Source organism: Oenanthe melanoleuca, chromosome 5 (genome assembly GCF_029582105.1).
Source record: "Oenanthe melanoleuca isolate GR-GAL-2019-014 chromosome 5, OMel1.0, whole genome shotgun sequence".
NCBI lineage: Eukaryota > Metazoa > Chordata > Aves > Passeriformes > Muscicapidae > Oenanthe > Oenanthe melanoleuca.
Window position 1 is genome coordinate 19246185 of NC_079339.1, and position 18749 is coordinate 19264933.

At 39.2% G+C, this 18749-nt stretch overlaps 1 protein-coding gene across 2 annotated transcripts in view; it reads left to right on the forward strand.

The window, feature by feature from the left end:
- LDLRAD3 (low density lipoprotein receptor class A domain containing 3) overlaps nt 1-18749 on the forward strand; it is a 102430-nt gene that overhangs the window by 77411 nt on the left and 6270 nt on the right. For both annotated transcript variants that reach the window (XM_056493674.1, XM_056493675.1), the window contains exon 5: nt 17789-18134. In XM_056493674.1, coding sequence (XP_056349649.1) covers nt 17789-18134 — 346 coding nt within the window. The remainder of the gene's footprint in view (nt 1-17788; nt 18135-18749) is intronic.

Genomic DNA, 18749 nt, shown 5'->3' on the forward strand with positions numbered 1-18749 from the left:
CGTGGCTGTGATTCCAGGGACTGGGGAGAAATTCCCATGGCCAATCCAGATGTGCAAACTTTTCTTTGTTCTTTCCCCTGTTTTCTACTATGCTTTTTCTCTGTGCTTGAATTTGCAAACTCTCATAATCTATAAGTACAATTGAAGAGCTCTCCTTAGGAGAGAGCATTTCAAAGTTGCCTTGTAATCTCTGCTAGGAAATATAAACCTGAAACCAAAACAGATGGAGAAAATTTATATTTATTAAATAGATGCTACAAACTCAAATCCTCCTGCCTGATATTGATGCAGTTGGTTTATACTGTTTTTGTTGAGCCCCAATTCTGTCTGATTTTCTCACACAGTTGCTTTATTGTTCCTTGTTACTTGCATTCAGGTTGCAGTTTAGCTGGCTGACAGATGAGGGGGAATTGCATTTGTTTTTCTTTGAACAAACTGTATTAATTATAATGCCTCCCACTGGGCTTGCAGTTCGCTTTAAGTAGCACATATCATTAGCTTTTAGAAACCGACAGGGTCATAAACTTCATATTATTTTATCTTAAATGGTGTATGATTTAAATGCACAGTATAGCCACGAGGCAGAACAGCAAACAGCAAACCTGCATTCACAACTCTAGGTACTACAGAAAAATGTGATTTTCTTCCTGAGGAAAAAGCATCTATGTTAATTAGAAGGGGTAGAAAGATAATTTTTTTTAGTCAGCAGTACAGGCTAATTGTTAACTGCTTGTCCAGAGCAATCAAAAGTGAACATTAATGCAGTCTTAACAAATATGTTCTTTCTTCATATACATGTACATATATTACTGGAGAACAGGTTGCTGACATGTTTTCTTCCTGCCAAAAAGCTTTTGGTAATGAACAGCAGACTTCATCCATGGATGAGTTGTGGCTTGAATACTGGAGGTCTATATCTTCTGTTTCTTGCTTTTCAGCCTAGTTCAGAATATTCTTCTAGACAGATGAAAGCACTTGCATCTTTTTATGATATTTTAATCACCAGTTTGTCAGATTGAAGGGGTGAAAGGAAAATTCCAGGACACCTGGTTTGCTATAAGGTATCAAGAAAAATAGAGAAGAGGACATAATATGTGTTTTATAAGGGTGTTCATTAGTTACAGGAGGTGGTCAGAGCCTTGGGCTATTTCCATACAATTCAGTCTGAGTTAGGGTTTATTTAAGCCACCTGATTGAAGTGCTAAAAATTCACGGTATAGGATGGATAGAAGCTTTCCTGGGCTGGAAAAGAAGGAATTTGCCTAAAGTATTTAAGATGTTTATTACACACCACGTATTGCCATGCAAATGCTTATGCTTTGTGGCATGCATTCACCAAGTGTAAGTAAATAGAACCGATGAAGTTGGTCTGTAGGCTTCAGATGAAAGGAAATTTTCCTTATTTAAGCAAGTGTTTGCCTTATATGATGTAATGCAGTAGATTTTTTCACTCAGTCCCTTATTTAAAAGCAGTGCAGTATAAAGGATTGTTAAATAAGGATGTACAGTTCATTAAGTGAAATGGTCTGTATCCTGTTAGCAGTGAAACAGCAAGCAACTAGTAAGCAATTAATAATTACATTTAGAGTTTCAATAAAGAAACTATGCTGAAGACATAGAAAGTTTGTTGCTAATCTATCCCCCATATGCTGATGGTAATGGTGGAGACAGCAGAATGAGAAAGATGTGGTTTTGAAATATCTGTGCCACTGTATAGCAAGCAGTTAGTCCAAAAAGGGACCTGGATTAATGCAGCTGAAGTGTTCTGTATCTGCTTCCATTTGGGTGGAGCAAAGCACTTCGGCTTTGGTTTCACACATGTATCTGACTGAGATGCTCTCAGCTGGAGTTCATTTACCAAAGACTCCTGAGGTGGAGGGCTCACGTGCACAAACAAGATTAATTTCCACCAGAAATGTAACATTTGCATTCACTTACCTCAGAAAGACCCAGGATAAGTTGATTTTCCCTTTCATCCTCTGTCATGGTTAGTTAAGTCTTGGTTGGAGAATGGAACACCTTGCTGCCCTCATCCTAAAATGATTATGAGCAAAACACCTTAAGAAAGAACCTTGAACTCTACAGCTTCAGGGTATATGGGTGGAAACACTATTTTTATTACATTTTATTGCTTTGTAGGAGAGAACTGGGGAGTCTTTGGGCAGATAAGGGAGAGAAGGAGGAAGGATGATGCAAGAGAGGCATGGGAAAGGCAGCTCTGTATTCCATTCTCCATAAGTAGCTTCATGTATTTATATGTTGCACTGTATTAGAAAAGCATAAGCAGTCCTTGCAGAAGAGATGAGACTTGGCATCTCCTGTTTCCTGGGTGAACCCTGTAATTATTAGGCCACAGCCTAAAGGTTAGGTGGGTTCAGTAACTTGGGGGAGATGAAAGAATCCTACAGCCCCAATTGCTTTTGTTATCAGATGCTAGTGAAGAAGGATAATAGAAGAATACTGATTTTGTGTTAAATGTCATAATGCTGTGGTTCTGTTACAGAATTAGCATGCAATGAAGAACCTGCATAATATTTGTTCTGTACAATGAGTGTCAAGTTTGGAGTGTTTGTGTAAGATGCAGCATTAAAAAGAGGGTGTGCAGCATTGAATATGTCATTGTTTTCTCCTTGATCTCTACAGATCCTATTACTTCAAAACTGGTTCAGTTATTTTCCTGGATATGATCTCTTGGTACTCATCCTTAAAGCATCATGAGTGTATTCTCAAGGGCCGAAAACCTTTCCTTTTCTGAAATTTGGCAAGTCACTTTCAAGAGAACGCAATTTTTCTGAGTCTGAAAGTCTGATTTATTGCTTAATCCCCACAGAGGATGTAGAAAGTGTCATATGTTATACATTCTATGGTATTTTTGTCTAGACAGAGTATTAGAGTAGGGTTGCAAAGATACTCAGGAACATCTGCAATTTTTAAATGCAAGAGGACTGTATTACTAAGTACCTTCTCAGCTGCCAGTTGCTTTTCACTGCATACTTATGTTTTTTTAATAAATACAAATGTCTGTAGTTGCTTCCTACTAAACAGCTTTGCCCTGTTTTCAACTACTCAGAACTATCACTAAGCAAGTAATTGCTTTCATTGCTTGGGTTTTGCCCAGACCAGAATCACTGTCTGCATCTGACATACAGCCTTTGAGATTCTTGGTCAAAAATCTTAGTGCAGAAAAAGGATGAAGACATACACAGATTTTCCTTCACAGAGGTCTGGAAATCAGTGGGTGGGTTTCAAATTGCTGACAGCTATCCCAAAAGTCCCTGTAGGACATAACTCAGGAGAGAACTTCTTACCATCATGGTGGTGGGCATGTTCTTGGTCTCTTCCAAACCCTTGGTGTGAACAGGAAGACTCTGCTCAATGTGACAGTCCTCACTCTCTTGTCTGATGGGAAGTGCTTTGAACTGATACCATGTGGCCTGAAAGACTCTTCTGTCCCCTTTCCTGTGCCACCTATTGCCCCCTATGAGAGCTCTGACCATTTCACTTGGAGTGACCTGACCCTGACTCCTGTACCCAAGTGGCTGAGTGAAAATGGTCACAATGATGAGTCAGAGGAGAAGAGTATCAATCAAACATGCAGATGTTTGGGGATTTCTGCATCAGGTCCACTCCTACTGAGCTGACAAAGTTAATGCTGAGCAGGCTTTTTCCCTAAAACAGGTTGATTTATTTCCATCAAATATTCGGTTGCCATAGACCTCAGGTATGTTTGGATTAAAGTTGTTAAAGCAGTACTTCTTTGTGAGCATTGTATTACTGAGAATTATATTTAAACTGTGCCATAAGGGACAAATTCGTGTCCAGCATCCTGCCAGACTGAGGATTTTCCATTATACTGAGGTCATCCTGCTAACCTTCACTGGCTTCAAGGGAAAATAAGCTCATTTTAAACCACAGCAGTAATTAAATCTGCATGCCTACTTGACTGATTTAATGTTTAATTAAAGCAGAAGTATTGTGGTGGGGTAGTTGAAATAAATGACTGTCAACATTTGTAAGGCTGACAGAATCTGATTTTTCTTCTTTTTTTTTTTTATTGCTCTTTTTAGGAGTCAAAAATGCTTCTTAGTTTAGTATGTAAGTATGCACTGAGAAATCCTTAGAACATCTGAACTAGCAGGAACTTTTTGAAGCGTGTTTTCTGGGGTTTGAATAAGAGTATAGAACACTTCCATCAGATAAAGGTGCAGAGTACAAAAAATAATGAATTTCACACCAAATAATTAATTGTATTTTTGTGTATACATCTGTGTAATCCCTGCTAGCCATTAGCAGAATGGAGTTCCTTTGGTTAAGAAAATTTGAGACTGGTTTACAAAGAGCTTTGCAATTTTACATGGGTAGAAGTACTTAACTATAGTCAGTCTATGAAAATGCATGAGTGAATTCATGTTTTGCTTCACTTTAAACTGGACATAATAACAAGTAGGGATTTTTCCTCATTGAATTGCAAATTATCTGTAAAACAGAAATCATTGCTTTCTGATGCTGTACCAGTCTAGTTTGTTCAAAACCTCCTAGCTAATAATGCACATGTGGCTCACAGGTTCACAGCTACTCACAGGCAGCTCTTAGTCTACTGAGACAGAGCAAACACTATTCATTTGGTTTACTGGTGAGGGATCACTTGTTAAAGGTCTTTACAGCACTTACTGGAAGAGCTTCCTTAGTGTTCATGGGCTCTTGACTTTTAATGCTTTTTTTAATTAATTTCTCCCCAACCGCCTTGATTTTTGTTGTGCTATATCAACAAGATATTGAACTAATCTACAGAAATTGAAATATTTCTACAGAAATTGAAAACAAAAGATTTTAAGAGAAAAGCTACCCATTGAGTCATTGGCTTATAGAAAGTGTGTCCTAGCAAAGTTCTCTTGTGTTTTTGAAAATCTTCTATCTAATTAGAAATTTGCAAGGTTTCTTGACAGATGGAAAACAATAAACACAGCAAGATTGAAGCTTTGAGGTTAAGATTGAGAAGGTGTTTGAAATACAGATTTTGCTTTGTTTAAAACAATAAAGAATTATTTTAGTGAGCAAAACCCCCCAATATTGCTACTGTTGTAAGATACTAAGGATTTGGGGGTTTTGGGATTAGGTTTAAATGAAAATAATAGTGGAATAATAAAAATAGTGGATTGAGTCACATGGGGCTATATGGTGTGGGCTCCTGAAATGTCCCCTGGTTTGCTGAGATGTGTCACTGGCCCTCTTTGAGTACCAGTTGTGTGTTGGAAATTGCTGGGATCCTTATCCAGGGTTTCTGCATCTTCTGTCTGTTGTCACAGTATGGGATTTAGATACTTCTTTAGCTGATAGGATGATTTTGCATTGTACAGTGTCCTTCGTTAAAGGCACTCCTAAATCAATAAATTACAATTGATTGCAGAGATTACCCTAGAAAATGAGGACACTGTGTCCTTCCTGGGATAAGTAAAAAATTTTCAGGCAATTATTTTCTAGACCAAGTCAAATTTTGGCTCTTCCCCTACCTCTTAAAGCAGGAAATGTTTGTTACTTTTTCAAAATCGATTGCAGAACTGGACATCTGAAATAATTAGTCACCCTTGAAATATTAAGTACAATGCTTAAACCATAGTCAAATAAAATTCTGGGTTTGAGCTTGGTCTGAGGTAACTGTGGCTGATAGTCTCTGTCTCAAGGGATGGCATGCTAATACACTGCATGAGAGGCCAAGTGGCACTGGGCAGGCTGAATGTTCTATGGAAAGTATAGCACTACCAAGCATATGGTACATATGTATTAGAGCAACACTCTCTTACTTTAAATGATAAAATTTATGCTACCCCTTTATGCTATATTACTGAGAACCATTAAAATAACATTTTGGTTATGGCACCATCTGAGGTAAAAGCACCATGCTTTCAAGAATGACTGGTTTGAAAAATTTTAATTTTCAATTAAGCTTGAAAGGACAAAGTGCAAAATTAACTAACTTGCAATTAATTTCAGTAGTAATTATGTAAAAAATTCCAGGCATATAGAAGATGAGAAGCATGGCATAATTAGTTGTGGAGGGTTTTACTGCTGTAATTACAGTGATAAATATGTATGAGGCTGTTTGGGGAAGGGAAGCACAGCAAGCAATTGTATTTAATTAAACTTTTAGCTGGCTTAGTTATGGAGACTGCTCTTTGTTTTAATCCCTTCAAAACTGCAGTGACACTCCCAAGGCAGGGTAGTTACACCCCAGAGTGTGAATATTGTATTTTAGGATTTATTTTTCCTAGGTAGAAGTCTCCCAGGTCATCTGTCACTTTATGAATCACAGGTAACCATTATGTTCCAATTTTACAGCTCTTGAAACTTTTGTGAAAAGCCCAACGAAAGCAAATTGCACCATTTGTTGTTTGTGTATTTAAAATGTTCAAAGAGAAGGATGTAGAGTTGCACAGGTGGGCATGATGCAGAGGAGCCATCAAGCACAAGGCAGGAGTGGCTGCTAAACAGTGATGTTAGGATCAGTCAGCCTTTAGCATCCAGAGTTCTTTGCTTATGGAGTCCTTATCTACAGGAACAACATCAGCTGAAAAATTAAAGTCATTTGTAAAGGAAGCAAGGAGTGATGCAGACCAAGTGTCCATCTGTGGTTTGTTTTGCAATTTTATTCAGTATTTTTTAGATACTTGGTATGTTCCACTTAGACTAGAATTCAGTGTAATTTGGTCCTTTCTTTTCCTTTTAATTTTCTTTCCTAATGTGTGTTTAGACAAGTTTTTAAGCTGAGACATAAGCATATTAAATCAGCCTCCATCTTTAACGTGTGAACACTGTATGTAGACAGCTTGTTAAAAATACCACAGAGTGCTGGGGAGGGCAGGATTGGGTTGCTCAAGGATAATTAAGTGCACCTTAAGAGTGAAGTAATAAAGCTGCCTCCTCTTTGATAGTAAAGGATAGTAAAGAAAAGGTAAATAATTCATTAAAGTCTCTGTGTGTGTGGAGAGCAGGGTATGGCTGACAGAAGCTGAGAACTCCCCATTTCTGATCCTGGCTGACAATCATTAGCTCTGCAGCTTGAAGTGAATCATTTTATTAATTTAAGTCTTGCTTTTTAGGTAAGGAATATGTTTACCTATCTTGTTGGATTACTGTAACATTTATGTGATTTGTCTTTAAATACTTAAAGGAATAGTACTATAAAAAATACTACAGTTGGTCATTTGTATTTGTACTATAAAGGAGTAGTAGTAAATGGTTTTGTTTCTTCCTCTTTCAAATTAGATAAACTCTTAACCTTTCTTAATAATGATCTTTAAAATTGCAGCAGACACTTGTGTGTGTAAATGGAAACATGTCTCAGCTATTACAAATCATGCTCCCTGGAAGCTTTTACCCAGCCCACACAGTCCCCCAGCTTTTGTTTAAATTTAGTCATGAAGAATCATTTTACCTATTTTCTCTTCTTCCTGAGGAGTGTTTCATTAAATTTGTCTTGCATCTTTTCCCTTTTACCCTTGTTCACCTTTAGTTCTGATCTGCCCAATAATCTAAGAATTAGTCACTGAGCTTAATTTTTATAACCCGTGGCTATTATAAATACTTCAGTCATATCTCCTCTTAATAATATTTTCTCAATACTAAATAAAGCATGCTTTTTTCTCTCTTGGTATTTAAGCCCTGTTTCCCCCATTCATCATCTTTGTTTCTCATGCTGTACTCTCCCTCAACCTAATTCTGTCTTCAAGTAAGCTGGCCAAAATAGACTGCCAGTGTTCAAACATGGTTTCATTGGGGTTTTGCAGAATCGTGCCATAATACAGTTAATATCCTTTCTTTGTGATAAGCCAGTTTTCTATTAACCTTCTTTACCACTGCTATGCATTAGCCAAAGTTTCTGTCAATAAAGGTTTGTTCTCATGTGACACATTAGCTAATTCAGTGTCTTTTAAACTATGCTAAGCTGTACTAATCATTATTATTTGCCTCCAGTCTTTTCAGGCAGAACGAGAACTATAAGTATGCCACCAAAAATCTCTTCATTTGCCCTTGCATACAGTAATTATCTTGACATAGTGATTAATAATTATGATTCTTGCCTCTTAATACAAATTTTAAAGTACATATTTCTTTCCTGCATTGTACACATGCTTTTCATGTCAAGAATTGCACAATTCAGTATGACTAGTTTAGTTAGTCAGCCAGGGTCAAAGGGAAAATAAATGTTTCCACAATCTCTCTGGAACCAAGACTACATCTTCAGCAAGAATAAAATCTGGCACTCTCACATTCATTAGGCTGCATTTGTCAGTGCTGAACAAACAACCTTTCATCAAGTGCAGCAATTTTCTTCGTCCTGTAATTAAATATATTTTTTGCTTAATTTATTTATATGAAAACTTGCTGAAGTGAGACCAACATTTTTATAATGCATATGTCAAAAAAAAAAAAAAATTCTGGAGAAAGTACCAGGTACTATAATATCTTGATTTACTGTCTGAAATGTTACGTTAAGTCCATCCACGAGGATAAGGTATCCAAGTGTCCTCTGCACTCCAAATGAGGAGATGAGCTCCTACTGAACTTGGGGGAAGAATGGGATCACGTAACAAGTGATATTAAATCCTTTACAAGAGGACCTCCATTTTCATTGTTAGAAGGCATTTCTTGTCTTTTTTCTGTTTATCTGAAAACAGGTTTGGTGAAACAAACACAGGTTTGTCAGCTCAGAAGAAATAACCCAAATTTAGGTTTTATGGGGCGTTTTGGGTTATTTGATTGGCAGGAGGAAAGCGGTATTATTTTCTGACTACAGGCCAGTGTTTACATTCAGGACTCTCAGAGGTCTCAGGATATTTCCAAAGCACACCTAGACCATTGTTAACCTGATGGGATCTGTTCCAGTGCTGCATTCTCTTTGCCACTTTGCAAGTTGCACCTCACACCAAAGCTACACATGTAGGTAGTAAGTTATTGTGGTGCTTTGCCTTTGGGGATAAGTGGTTCAAATTCAACCTGGTTTGTAGATATTTAAAATTTGTAGGACTTTTTATATTCTTCAGAAAAACTTTGAGAAACTCTCCTGAGAACATTCAAGAATGATAGTCCCTATGATAAAACCATCAGAGTAGTCAGTGTAACTGGAAATCTAAAGGCATGGAGGCATGTGGTGCTACTGCTGTTTATTCAGTGACAGAGGTGACAGCTCTCATCAATTAGATGTATGAGATAAAGCTCTGATTTCTCACATTAATAATTTGGGACTCTTGCCTGCAGTGTTTGAAAGCCCTGCACTTATATTGTTAGAGCAGGCATGGTTTTGATTCTCATTCATTTCAAACTTCTCTATTTAAAAATATTAAAAGCTTCCTTGCAATGTTTTCTTCAGCCTAAACAATCTCTTCTTGGTAGTTGGTGTCTATATGGGCATCTGATAATTCGTGTGGTTCTACACCAAGCTCTGATTCACCTTTGCTGGTTTTTTTGTGTGTGATGTCCTGAGCTGGGTATATACTCAAGCACACACCTTGCTAGAGCTAGTTTCTGTTGGGGTTGTGTCTTTCACTGCCAGTGAACATGCTGTTCCCTGCTGATACCTGATCCTGCTGACACAGGTGATCCTGACCATTTCTGCTGTTTCCAAGTAATTTTCAATTTTGATCTCATCTAGCAGGGTTGATGTCGCCTCACAGCAAGCTGAATAAGAATTCTGTGCCATTCAGGTAATTACTGAATAGTTCAAGTTCAGAGCAGAGCCTTCAGGACCCTCCTGAAAAGCTTTCAATTTTCTAGTGAGCCACTGGCAGCCACAGCCTTTGGATGTTTCCCTCCCGCTCCCTATTTTCAGTGTCATCTTTTCTGATCAAGTGAGATTTTTATCAGGAGATGAAAAGCACATGTTTATCTTCTTCCTGGTGTTAATGCCTTCCAGATGCTTGTTAGTGTCCCATTTGTGTACACTAGCTTTCAAATGCAGCTTTTTTCTTTTTCTTCTCTTTGCCTCATTTGCTTTTCTGTTTTTTCTTCCTCCCTCTCTCTTTCTCTGGCATTTAACAGCCTGGGTCTTGTGATCAGGAAGGCCAAAAAGGGCTATGCAATAGCTACTTTCACAGCCAATTTCTGTCATCTCTGCTGTTGTATTTTGCTCTTTTTTTTTTTCCCCTATTGTATGTATGTACATATAATATTTAAGGAGATATTTAGAATTTTATTTGCAGCCAGGTACAATGTTTGTTAAGACCTTCCTGAAGCTTCTGAGGCCACTGTTTGGCAAGAGTTTCTTGAGTTTACAAAGTTTGTGGCTAAAAGGAAACGTTAGTTTCTATGTGAAACAATTGTAACGCAAAGTCAGGATAACTTTAAGAGGCAAAGCATCTCCTAGTGTAACTTCACACAGGTTGTCTGTTGGAGCCAAGCACTGAGCTTCATCTTGGATTGGACTGTCTACCCACATCACTCAGTTTTAGTCTTCTTTTCCTCTCCAGTCTCCTTTTGATTCCTAGAGCCAGAGGGTAGCCTGCAGGCTCTTGTTGGAATGGATTTGCTGTTGGTTTCTTCTGTGGCACAGTCATTGAAGGGGCATTGAATAGGTGTGAATGAATGGGTGATGTGAAAGGTGATCCTAGGAAAGGGATTTAGGTGACCTGGAAGGTATTGTCTGTCTCTGGGATTTGGTGCTTCTTTTACTCAGGATCACAACCTTCTCATGGTTTCTAGATTGTTAGTATCTGGAACCAGCAAAGCCATGTGTATCTAACAACATCTCTTCCTCACAATTCTAGAAAAAAATAGGATTGACAATATTAATATGTAAAATAGGACATGGATGCTGTACTAACACTTTTTCAGAAATCAGAGCCATTAAAATACAGTTCTTGAACAATTAGACTAAATTTATAAACTTACTCTACAAGAGATTTAAATCACACTTAAGCAGTATTTCTTGCCATGTATACCTGACTGCAGGCTCCATAAATCCTGCACCACATTTCTTCAAGCCTTATTATCCTTCTTATGCTCCAGCTGTTCATAGCACTAATCAGCACCCAGGAAAAAGTTAATGTGCACATTCTAGCTGAGCACTGTGTGTCTCTTCTTGCCAGCCTCCAGAATAAGCACTATAAAAATGTAATTCAGCTGTCCTGCACAGCATCCCATGTTCAGCTTTTTCCAGACATTCTGTTGAAATAACATGTATTTTTTCAGGCATGTAGATCACTCAATTATTTGTAGATCACTAAATTAATTGTTAACAGTTTTGCAATGGGTGTAATTTAGTTTCAGAGTTGATAGATGATAGTAATAAAAGCATTTCATCCACAAATTTTCGTTTCAATTAGTTTACTTTTTGTTTTTATTTTTTGAGTTTTTCTGCCTCCTAGATATTCACATGATTCTTAGGAATGTTAGCAGGGTATGTCATGGAAACTTGGATTCAAAACACTTAGGGAATAGGAAAGGCAAAGCCACCTGTGGCCTTAGCCAAACCTGTTTCCCTTGATACTTTTGACTTGGTATTGTACTGAAGACCTTTCAAAATTAATCAAGGTAGGTCATGCCTTTGCACTGGCAGGGAGATAATACAATGTCCAGGCTCTTACCTGGCTCAGAACTCCAATTAACCTTTGCAGAAGACAGGACTGTGCACTTGTGCATAAATTTGCCAGTGTTGCCAAGGTTATTTGGTAGAAAATAGTATGCTTTAGTTAAAGAAGTGAAGATGTAGCTGATGTTACAGAATCAAGGAATCACTCTGATTGGAAGAGACCTCTTGAATGTCTCCAGAGAGAGAGATGCCATGATTTCCTTGGACAGCCTGTTCCAGTGCTCTGCCACCCTCAGTGTAAAGGAATTCTTTCTCATGATGAGGTGGAACTTCTTGTATTTTAGTGGATGTCCATTACTCCTTAAATATTGGAGACCGAGTACACTTGGGTCTTGCTGGTTGAATTTCACAGTTCTGTTAACTTCTCCATTAAAACATTATATTGTTTTAACTTCCAAGACTATCCTGTACTACTCATTAATGGTACACAAGAGATTACACAGCAAGCAAAGACCCTAAACCTGGACTTTTTATGCAGCGGGGGAATACTGTTTGTGCCTGGAACAAGGTGAGACTGGAATATCTCTTGGGAAATTGGAGGAAAGAGCAGGCTATGCTTTTAGGATCAGCGGCTGTTATCTCCAACTTAGGCACCTTGTTTGAACTGCACTAGAGCCTGGGAGATGTGTGGTTGTCATGTGTCTCAGCAAGAGCACCAGAGCATGTTTATGCTGTGAAGATAATACTGTTTTTCTTTATTTGAAGCAGATTCTTGATATATTTTATAAGCTTGGTCTACCAAAGAGCCTTCTGGTGGGTTTGGTTAGAGATTTTCCTTCTGCAGAGAGGGTTTAATTTAGTACTTGGGAGGGGCCAATAGTACCACAAACCCCTAAAACTTTCCGTGCCCCAGACTCTTCCTGAGTGGCATCTTCTGTCATAAAATGTTACAGGAACTCTATAGAAACAAATTTTGTGGTGACCATCCATTTACAAAGGAGAAAGAGGAGACTGACAGGACAAAGTTCTTCCTCTTTATGTTCTATCCCTGCTTTTGGGCCTGGGTTTTGCACTGGCTATGATGTAATCAAAGTATTCAACTATCTTATCACGTGTCCAGGAACTGCTGCATAGATCAGTGCTGGAGTAATCCTGAATTACATTTGAGTAACACTTTAATTTCCTCCTTGGGCTCTATCCAGCTGCCAAGTCTGGACCTTTTGTTTCTGTGCTTTATGGCAGGTTTTGGCTTTGCAGGTTCTTACATTGCTGCCAAGTTAATTTTAGAACTTTAGTTGCCATGACTACTGCTAAGTATTTCTTAGTTCTCTACTTATTTGCTCAGTTTGCTGCTTTTCTTTTCTTTGTGTATGTGAAGTGCATGGAGTAATTATCCTAGCCTGCAGAAGATAAAAAAGGATGGCATGTGAGAGGTGAGGCTCTTGATCTTCAGGCTGACTCAGCTGCTCTTTTAGAGCAGCTGCAAAGACTTGAAAGCACGGCTCTTGTAGCGCGTGGTCAGGATGAGGATTTAAGTCTGGGGAGGAAGGCACTGGTAATGCACTCATTCTGGTGCACTGAATGAGACATGCTGGCACTGCTGCTAATTCTGCTGACTGCTACTGTCCTTAGGTTTATCTGTGTCTTGCTGGCTACTTGTATAACTATATATAGTTCCAAGTCTTATGCTTAGCTTTACATTCTTAAACAATAACCATATGTGAACAATAAACGCTGTTTTGCTCAGAGCCTCTGAAGTGCATTATACAGAGAAATTCTGTTTCATTGCTCAGAGCTCAAGTTGTTACACTAATACCATTAGTGATGTAAAATATATATATATCTATGTACAGCTAACAAGTTCATATCAAGAGGTCCTACTATGTTTATGCAGGCAAGGTCATTACTGTCTTTCCAGTCACCTGAAAGAATAGGTAAAGACAGAGCATCCAGTGGCATTTAAGACTTCTGGTTAATATTTGTAACACTTAAACTTTTCAGGAAAATGTAGTTCTTGTCAGTATGAAAGAGCTTTGGAGAATGTCCTGAGAACATGAGAACATCACTATCTAGTTTTTGGGTGAGGATAGCCAGGCAAGGAGCCAGGCAGAGGTGGAGAAAATCACCTGATGGGCAGCTTCAGGCGCTGGGAATAGATCCACCCTTTGCTCCAGTTTCTCAGATTGAGGGCTGTTCTGTTTGCTGCGTTTCTGATCTGTGGGCATTAAGGACACCTGTGATTAGCAGGGAGTTAAACACAGGAGAACCTTGGTGCCATTTGAAGCCAGGATGTCTGTGTAGATGGCCATTGTCTGTCTTTGTGAAGCCATCTCTGTTATAGACATATCTGGAAGAACTTCATCCTTGTGCCCTCCCAGAAGTCTCATCCATTTACCAAGTACCTGTTAAGCAAAGATGTAATCGTATTGTATTTCTCTGGCCACTTCCCATAGATAAGGTCTGTTTAGTATGTGTAACACCTCCATTAGTGAATCTCTCTTCTGTGCCTGAAACAGAGAAACCCATAGCAGGGCAAAAACACGCTTTGAATGCAGTTGAAAACAAATCCTTGTCTCTGGTGTCTATGGGAACTGTGAAGTTGTTCAGGAGGGGAACAATGGTAACCTGGCATGAGACTTCATGAGGTTAAGGTGCTGTGTTGTCTGAGAGAGGTCTTGTTTGTAACGCTGAGAAGGGCAATAGGGGAAAAAAAGATAGCTAGAAAAACATCACTAGAATAAAGAATATTCTGAGAGTTCAGTGCACAAAATCTATGTGAGACTTGATTTGCCACATAAAATCATGAAGGATGAAAAATTTTATAGGAATGTTGGAGACTTAGCAGGGTGCCCTAAGAGCTCCAAACACAGAAAGTAAATAGTGTGCAGAGGCTCTGTCTGTCTGCATTTGATTTTTGTTGTCTTTAACCTTCCAAGCTGCAGCTTTGCACTTTAACCAGTTGGAATTTAAATGTGTTGTTACAGTAGCATCTTTGTTGGAGATGGACCGTGACTCGTGCTCATTAAGGCTACAGATGTCTGCTCAGATTATGTATTTCAAAAGCTTTTTCTCCAATGAACTGTGAAAAGCCAGGCTTAAGCAGAGGATTGTGAAAGATAAAATAATAGCCTCTCATCCCTATGTCTGGCAGACTTAATGCAGTTGCTCTCAGATCTTTCTGAAACTTTGAGACAGCAAATTTGTTCACAGTCAATAAAATAGACCTCTGAGCACAACCTGCTATGTTTCCTTTATCAGTATTTTCCTAAATTATTCACAAGGCTTTTTACACTCCAAAAATCTCTAATCTGTGAATTCAGCACTTCCCAGATACTAGGGTTTAATAGGCATAAGTGGCATTGATAAACTGTTTATATGTGGCATGATAGAAAACGGGTCTTCTTAAGGGAAAAAAGGAGGAAATAATAAATAATCCATGAATTTAAATTAAATTTGCTTACCCATTCACTCTTTTTCATAAATTTGCACTTAGTAGTAGAGCAGATAGAACTTTTTAAACCTTCCTGGATAATGCCTGCTTCTCCTGGGAGAGGATAACTGAATTACCAAGAAATTCAGTTCAGTGGCTTCTGTGATGTGTAAACATTTGCTGAAAGTTATTAGAGCAGAGCTAAAGAGTCATGGATTTTGTTTCCTTAAGCAGTCGTGCATGTCCAACTGAGAGTTTTCAGGTGTTCTCTGTATCTCACCTTCTCTCTTTTACATCAAGTGCACAATGGATAGAAGTTCATCAGTCAGTCTCAGCTCAGCACCCCTCATTCCCTTCCAAACAGCTGAATATTCATCAGGCTCTACAAAAAAAACCCCACCAACTGTTATCAAGGAGTTCTAAAAAATTACTTATTTCAATATGATCAGGTATATAGGAAAACAAAGCAAAAACTTAATGTAAAAGTCTCCTGTATGCAAAACTGACTCATTAGCCACAGTAATCCCAAATCATCCCAAAGTTAACAGCATGTTAACTGCAAAGTTACCCCAAATCTCTGCAAAATATGTCAATGGTTGTATGAAAATGATTGTAAAGCCAGATAAGAGATGTTTTGTTTCAGACTTTTCTAAAGCTGTTCACCAGATCTCATCTGACTTTTGACAAAGCAGTTTTTCTTCAGCAGTCTAGTTAACTTGTTTGGATTTATAGAAGTGGTTCTTGTAGGACCTAGATGGTGCTATCCTAAACAGGTGGATAACTTGAAAAGTTTGGGAAAAAATGTTCATTGATAATTCACTTCTCATTTTTCCTCCCTTTTAGTAAGATAGGGATTATACAGAAAAGAGACTGTGCTGCTGCAGAATGACCTCATGGTAGCTAATTAGGTCTCATCAAGTCTGCCAAGGCATCCTGTTTTCACCCATAGGCCAATGCACTGTAACCACTGAGCCAATTTGAATGAGAGTCTTGTGGTATTTTACTGGGATGTCATAATAGATTTACCTTCCTTGCACTTGCTGCAGGTAGTAGTATTCATCCATGGGTCAGTCCTTGCAGATAAACTTCTTAATGTTTGCATAAAGATGATCTGCTTGTCATTATATTCCCTGTGCTGGCCCTTGTCTGTGATACATGACATGAATTCATTTCTCAGCTGTTGAATTTAGGGAGTGTATTGAAGGAGCCAGAGTAATATGTGATGAGCTGTAATTAAAATTACTAATGCATGTCAATTCCTTTCCTTCCTTCTGCTTTCATTTACATTCCTCATGCAGACTTGGTTTGCTTTGCTGAGTGAGCTGGAGACCAAATGTTGACTGGAAGCAGTGATTTCTGCTTTCTCTAGCACAGTTACACAGGGAAATAAAGTTAGCAAAGATCCTCCCTGAGGTGTTGCACTAAGTATCAGGAAAAGTCTGGCTTGCAGCTGGCCTGGAAAGCTCTGGTCTGTGGTTGTAGTGGCATCATCAGTAGAACAGCTCTATCTGATGGTAGTTTTCATAGTTGGTAGCAGGGCCAAAAATCACAGAATAATTTGGTTTGGAATGAACCATAAAGACAATATTGTTCAAACCCCCTGCTGTAAGCAGGGACACTTCCCATTAGACCAGGTTGGTCAAAGCCCTATTTAGCCTGGCCTTGAACACTTCCAGGGATAGGGCATCCACAGCTTCTCTGAGCAACCTGTTCCAGTGCCTCACTACTCTCATAGTGAAGAAATCACATTTTCTTAGTTCTGATAGGTTATTTTCCCCCATCTCATCTCTTCTTATGAAAGTATCTATGCTTTAAAATGGAGATGTTTAAAGCTTTAGCCATTTTGTGTTGTATTATCTTATTGACAAATACAGAAGCTATTTTTAGTGATGCTGGAAATTGTGGTTTGGTGTTTAACCATGGAAGTAAACCACCAAAATCAAATATTGAGAGAGATACCTAAAGCATCTTGATGAAAACAATGGGTGCTTGAGCAAAGGTCTTCCATTGTGCTGGGCGCAGTCAGTGTATATTTCATTATCTGTTGTTAAAGAAATATGTTTGTTGCTCTGTTGCAATTCTGAATGACTGAAAAGCAGTTTTGCTTGATAGGGAAAAGAAAGGAAAATCATATGCCAAGACTTACTGTGCCAGTCTTCTGCAGTAGGAATTTAAGAATTTGGATGGATCATCCTCTTGTAATTGTGTGGATTTGGGGTTCTGTTTGTTTGGTTTGGTATGGTTTTTACTCAGCCTCATATTTTTCTTGAGGTAGATGAATGTCAGAATAGTCTGTTTGAGGCTATAAGGAATTACAGGCTGCACAGAAAGAGGAATTCCTGCCCAAAAATATATTGCTCAGTGGCTGCATGATCTTGTGAACATGAGGCTTAAATGGTATCACAGGAATGTTAAGAAAAAAAAAAAATGTTGTGCCTTCTACATCTCTGATTCTACTGAGCTTTTCCAGGTGCAGCTGAGGTACTGTGGTTATGGCTTGGACCTGGGTGTCTCATCTCTGGAAACAAAAGCTATGACTGTTAGGTAGGGGTGGGGGAGATACTCCCATGGTAACGCTCATGCTTCCTACTATGATGTGTATTTTCCTCTTTCTCAATTTCTCTCTCCCTAGTAGTTTATGTGCTGGCACTACTGCGTTGAGGAGGGACTGAGGGATAATCTGCCAATCTGCAATTTGCATACTGTGCTTTTAATAAGCTCATTTTTCAGAATCTGAAGGGAAAAGGAAAACTTTTATTTTGTCACACAGGGTAGGCCAAGAGCAGTTTTACATTGAATCCAATCTCAGGCTTCCTTTCCCTTCTGTCTTGCAGAGGCAGGGAGCGGCCAAGATTACGTGACCTCGGAGAATCAGCTGCTGTACTACCCCAGCATCACCTACGCCATCGTCGGCAGCTCTGTGATTTTCGTGCTGGTGGTGGCTTTCCTGGCCTTGGTGCTGCACCACCAGCGCAAGCGCAACAACCTGATGGCGCTGCCGGTGCACCGGCTGCAGCACCCCGTGCTGCTGTCCCGCCTGGTGGTGCTCGACCACCCGCACCACTGCAGCGTCACCTACAACGTCAACAGCGGCGTCCAGTACGTGGCCAGCCAGCCCTGCCGCAGGCCGGCGGAGCTGGACTCCCCCCCGTCCTACTCTGAGGCCGTGCTCGACCAGAGGTATGTCCAGGAGCTGCTTCTGGGCTCCCAGAGCGTCCCTCTGCTGCTGCAGCTCTGGTCATCTGCGCTGCTGCTCCCCCCAGCTGCTGCTTTCAACAGAGGTCAAATCTGAGTGAATCTGAGCTCCTTCTGTTTATGAAACGTTCATGGTCCTCAGGTCCATTTACTGTTACTTGTTGGGAAGGAAGTAGAAAAATCTTATGAGTAGTTCTGAAACAATAAATGAAATAGAGATGTTAGCAATCTTCGACATAGAGGCTGAAAACAGCCATGTGAAGGTTTGGGGCCTCTTCCTTTGTTTAGATGATACCAAATGCCACAAATACCAAAGAACCAACAGACATCCTGTCCCAAACCGGGCAGGAAAGGTCTGAAGATAAGGGTTACAGATTAGAAAGCCATAAAACATGGTAATTTAGTAGTTCCTATAGGTTGCATGCAAATATTAGGAAATTAGTATACTGTATTAGATTGGTTAATGGAAATTAGAATATTCATCATAGAAGAATACTTACTGTATTGTAAATGGGAAATCTCTCTCTTACCTCTTACTCTCTTACCCCCTTGGTCTTACTCTCCATGCTCTACACTCACTCTTACACCCACGCTCTTATA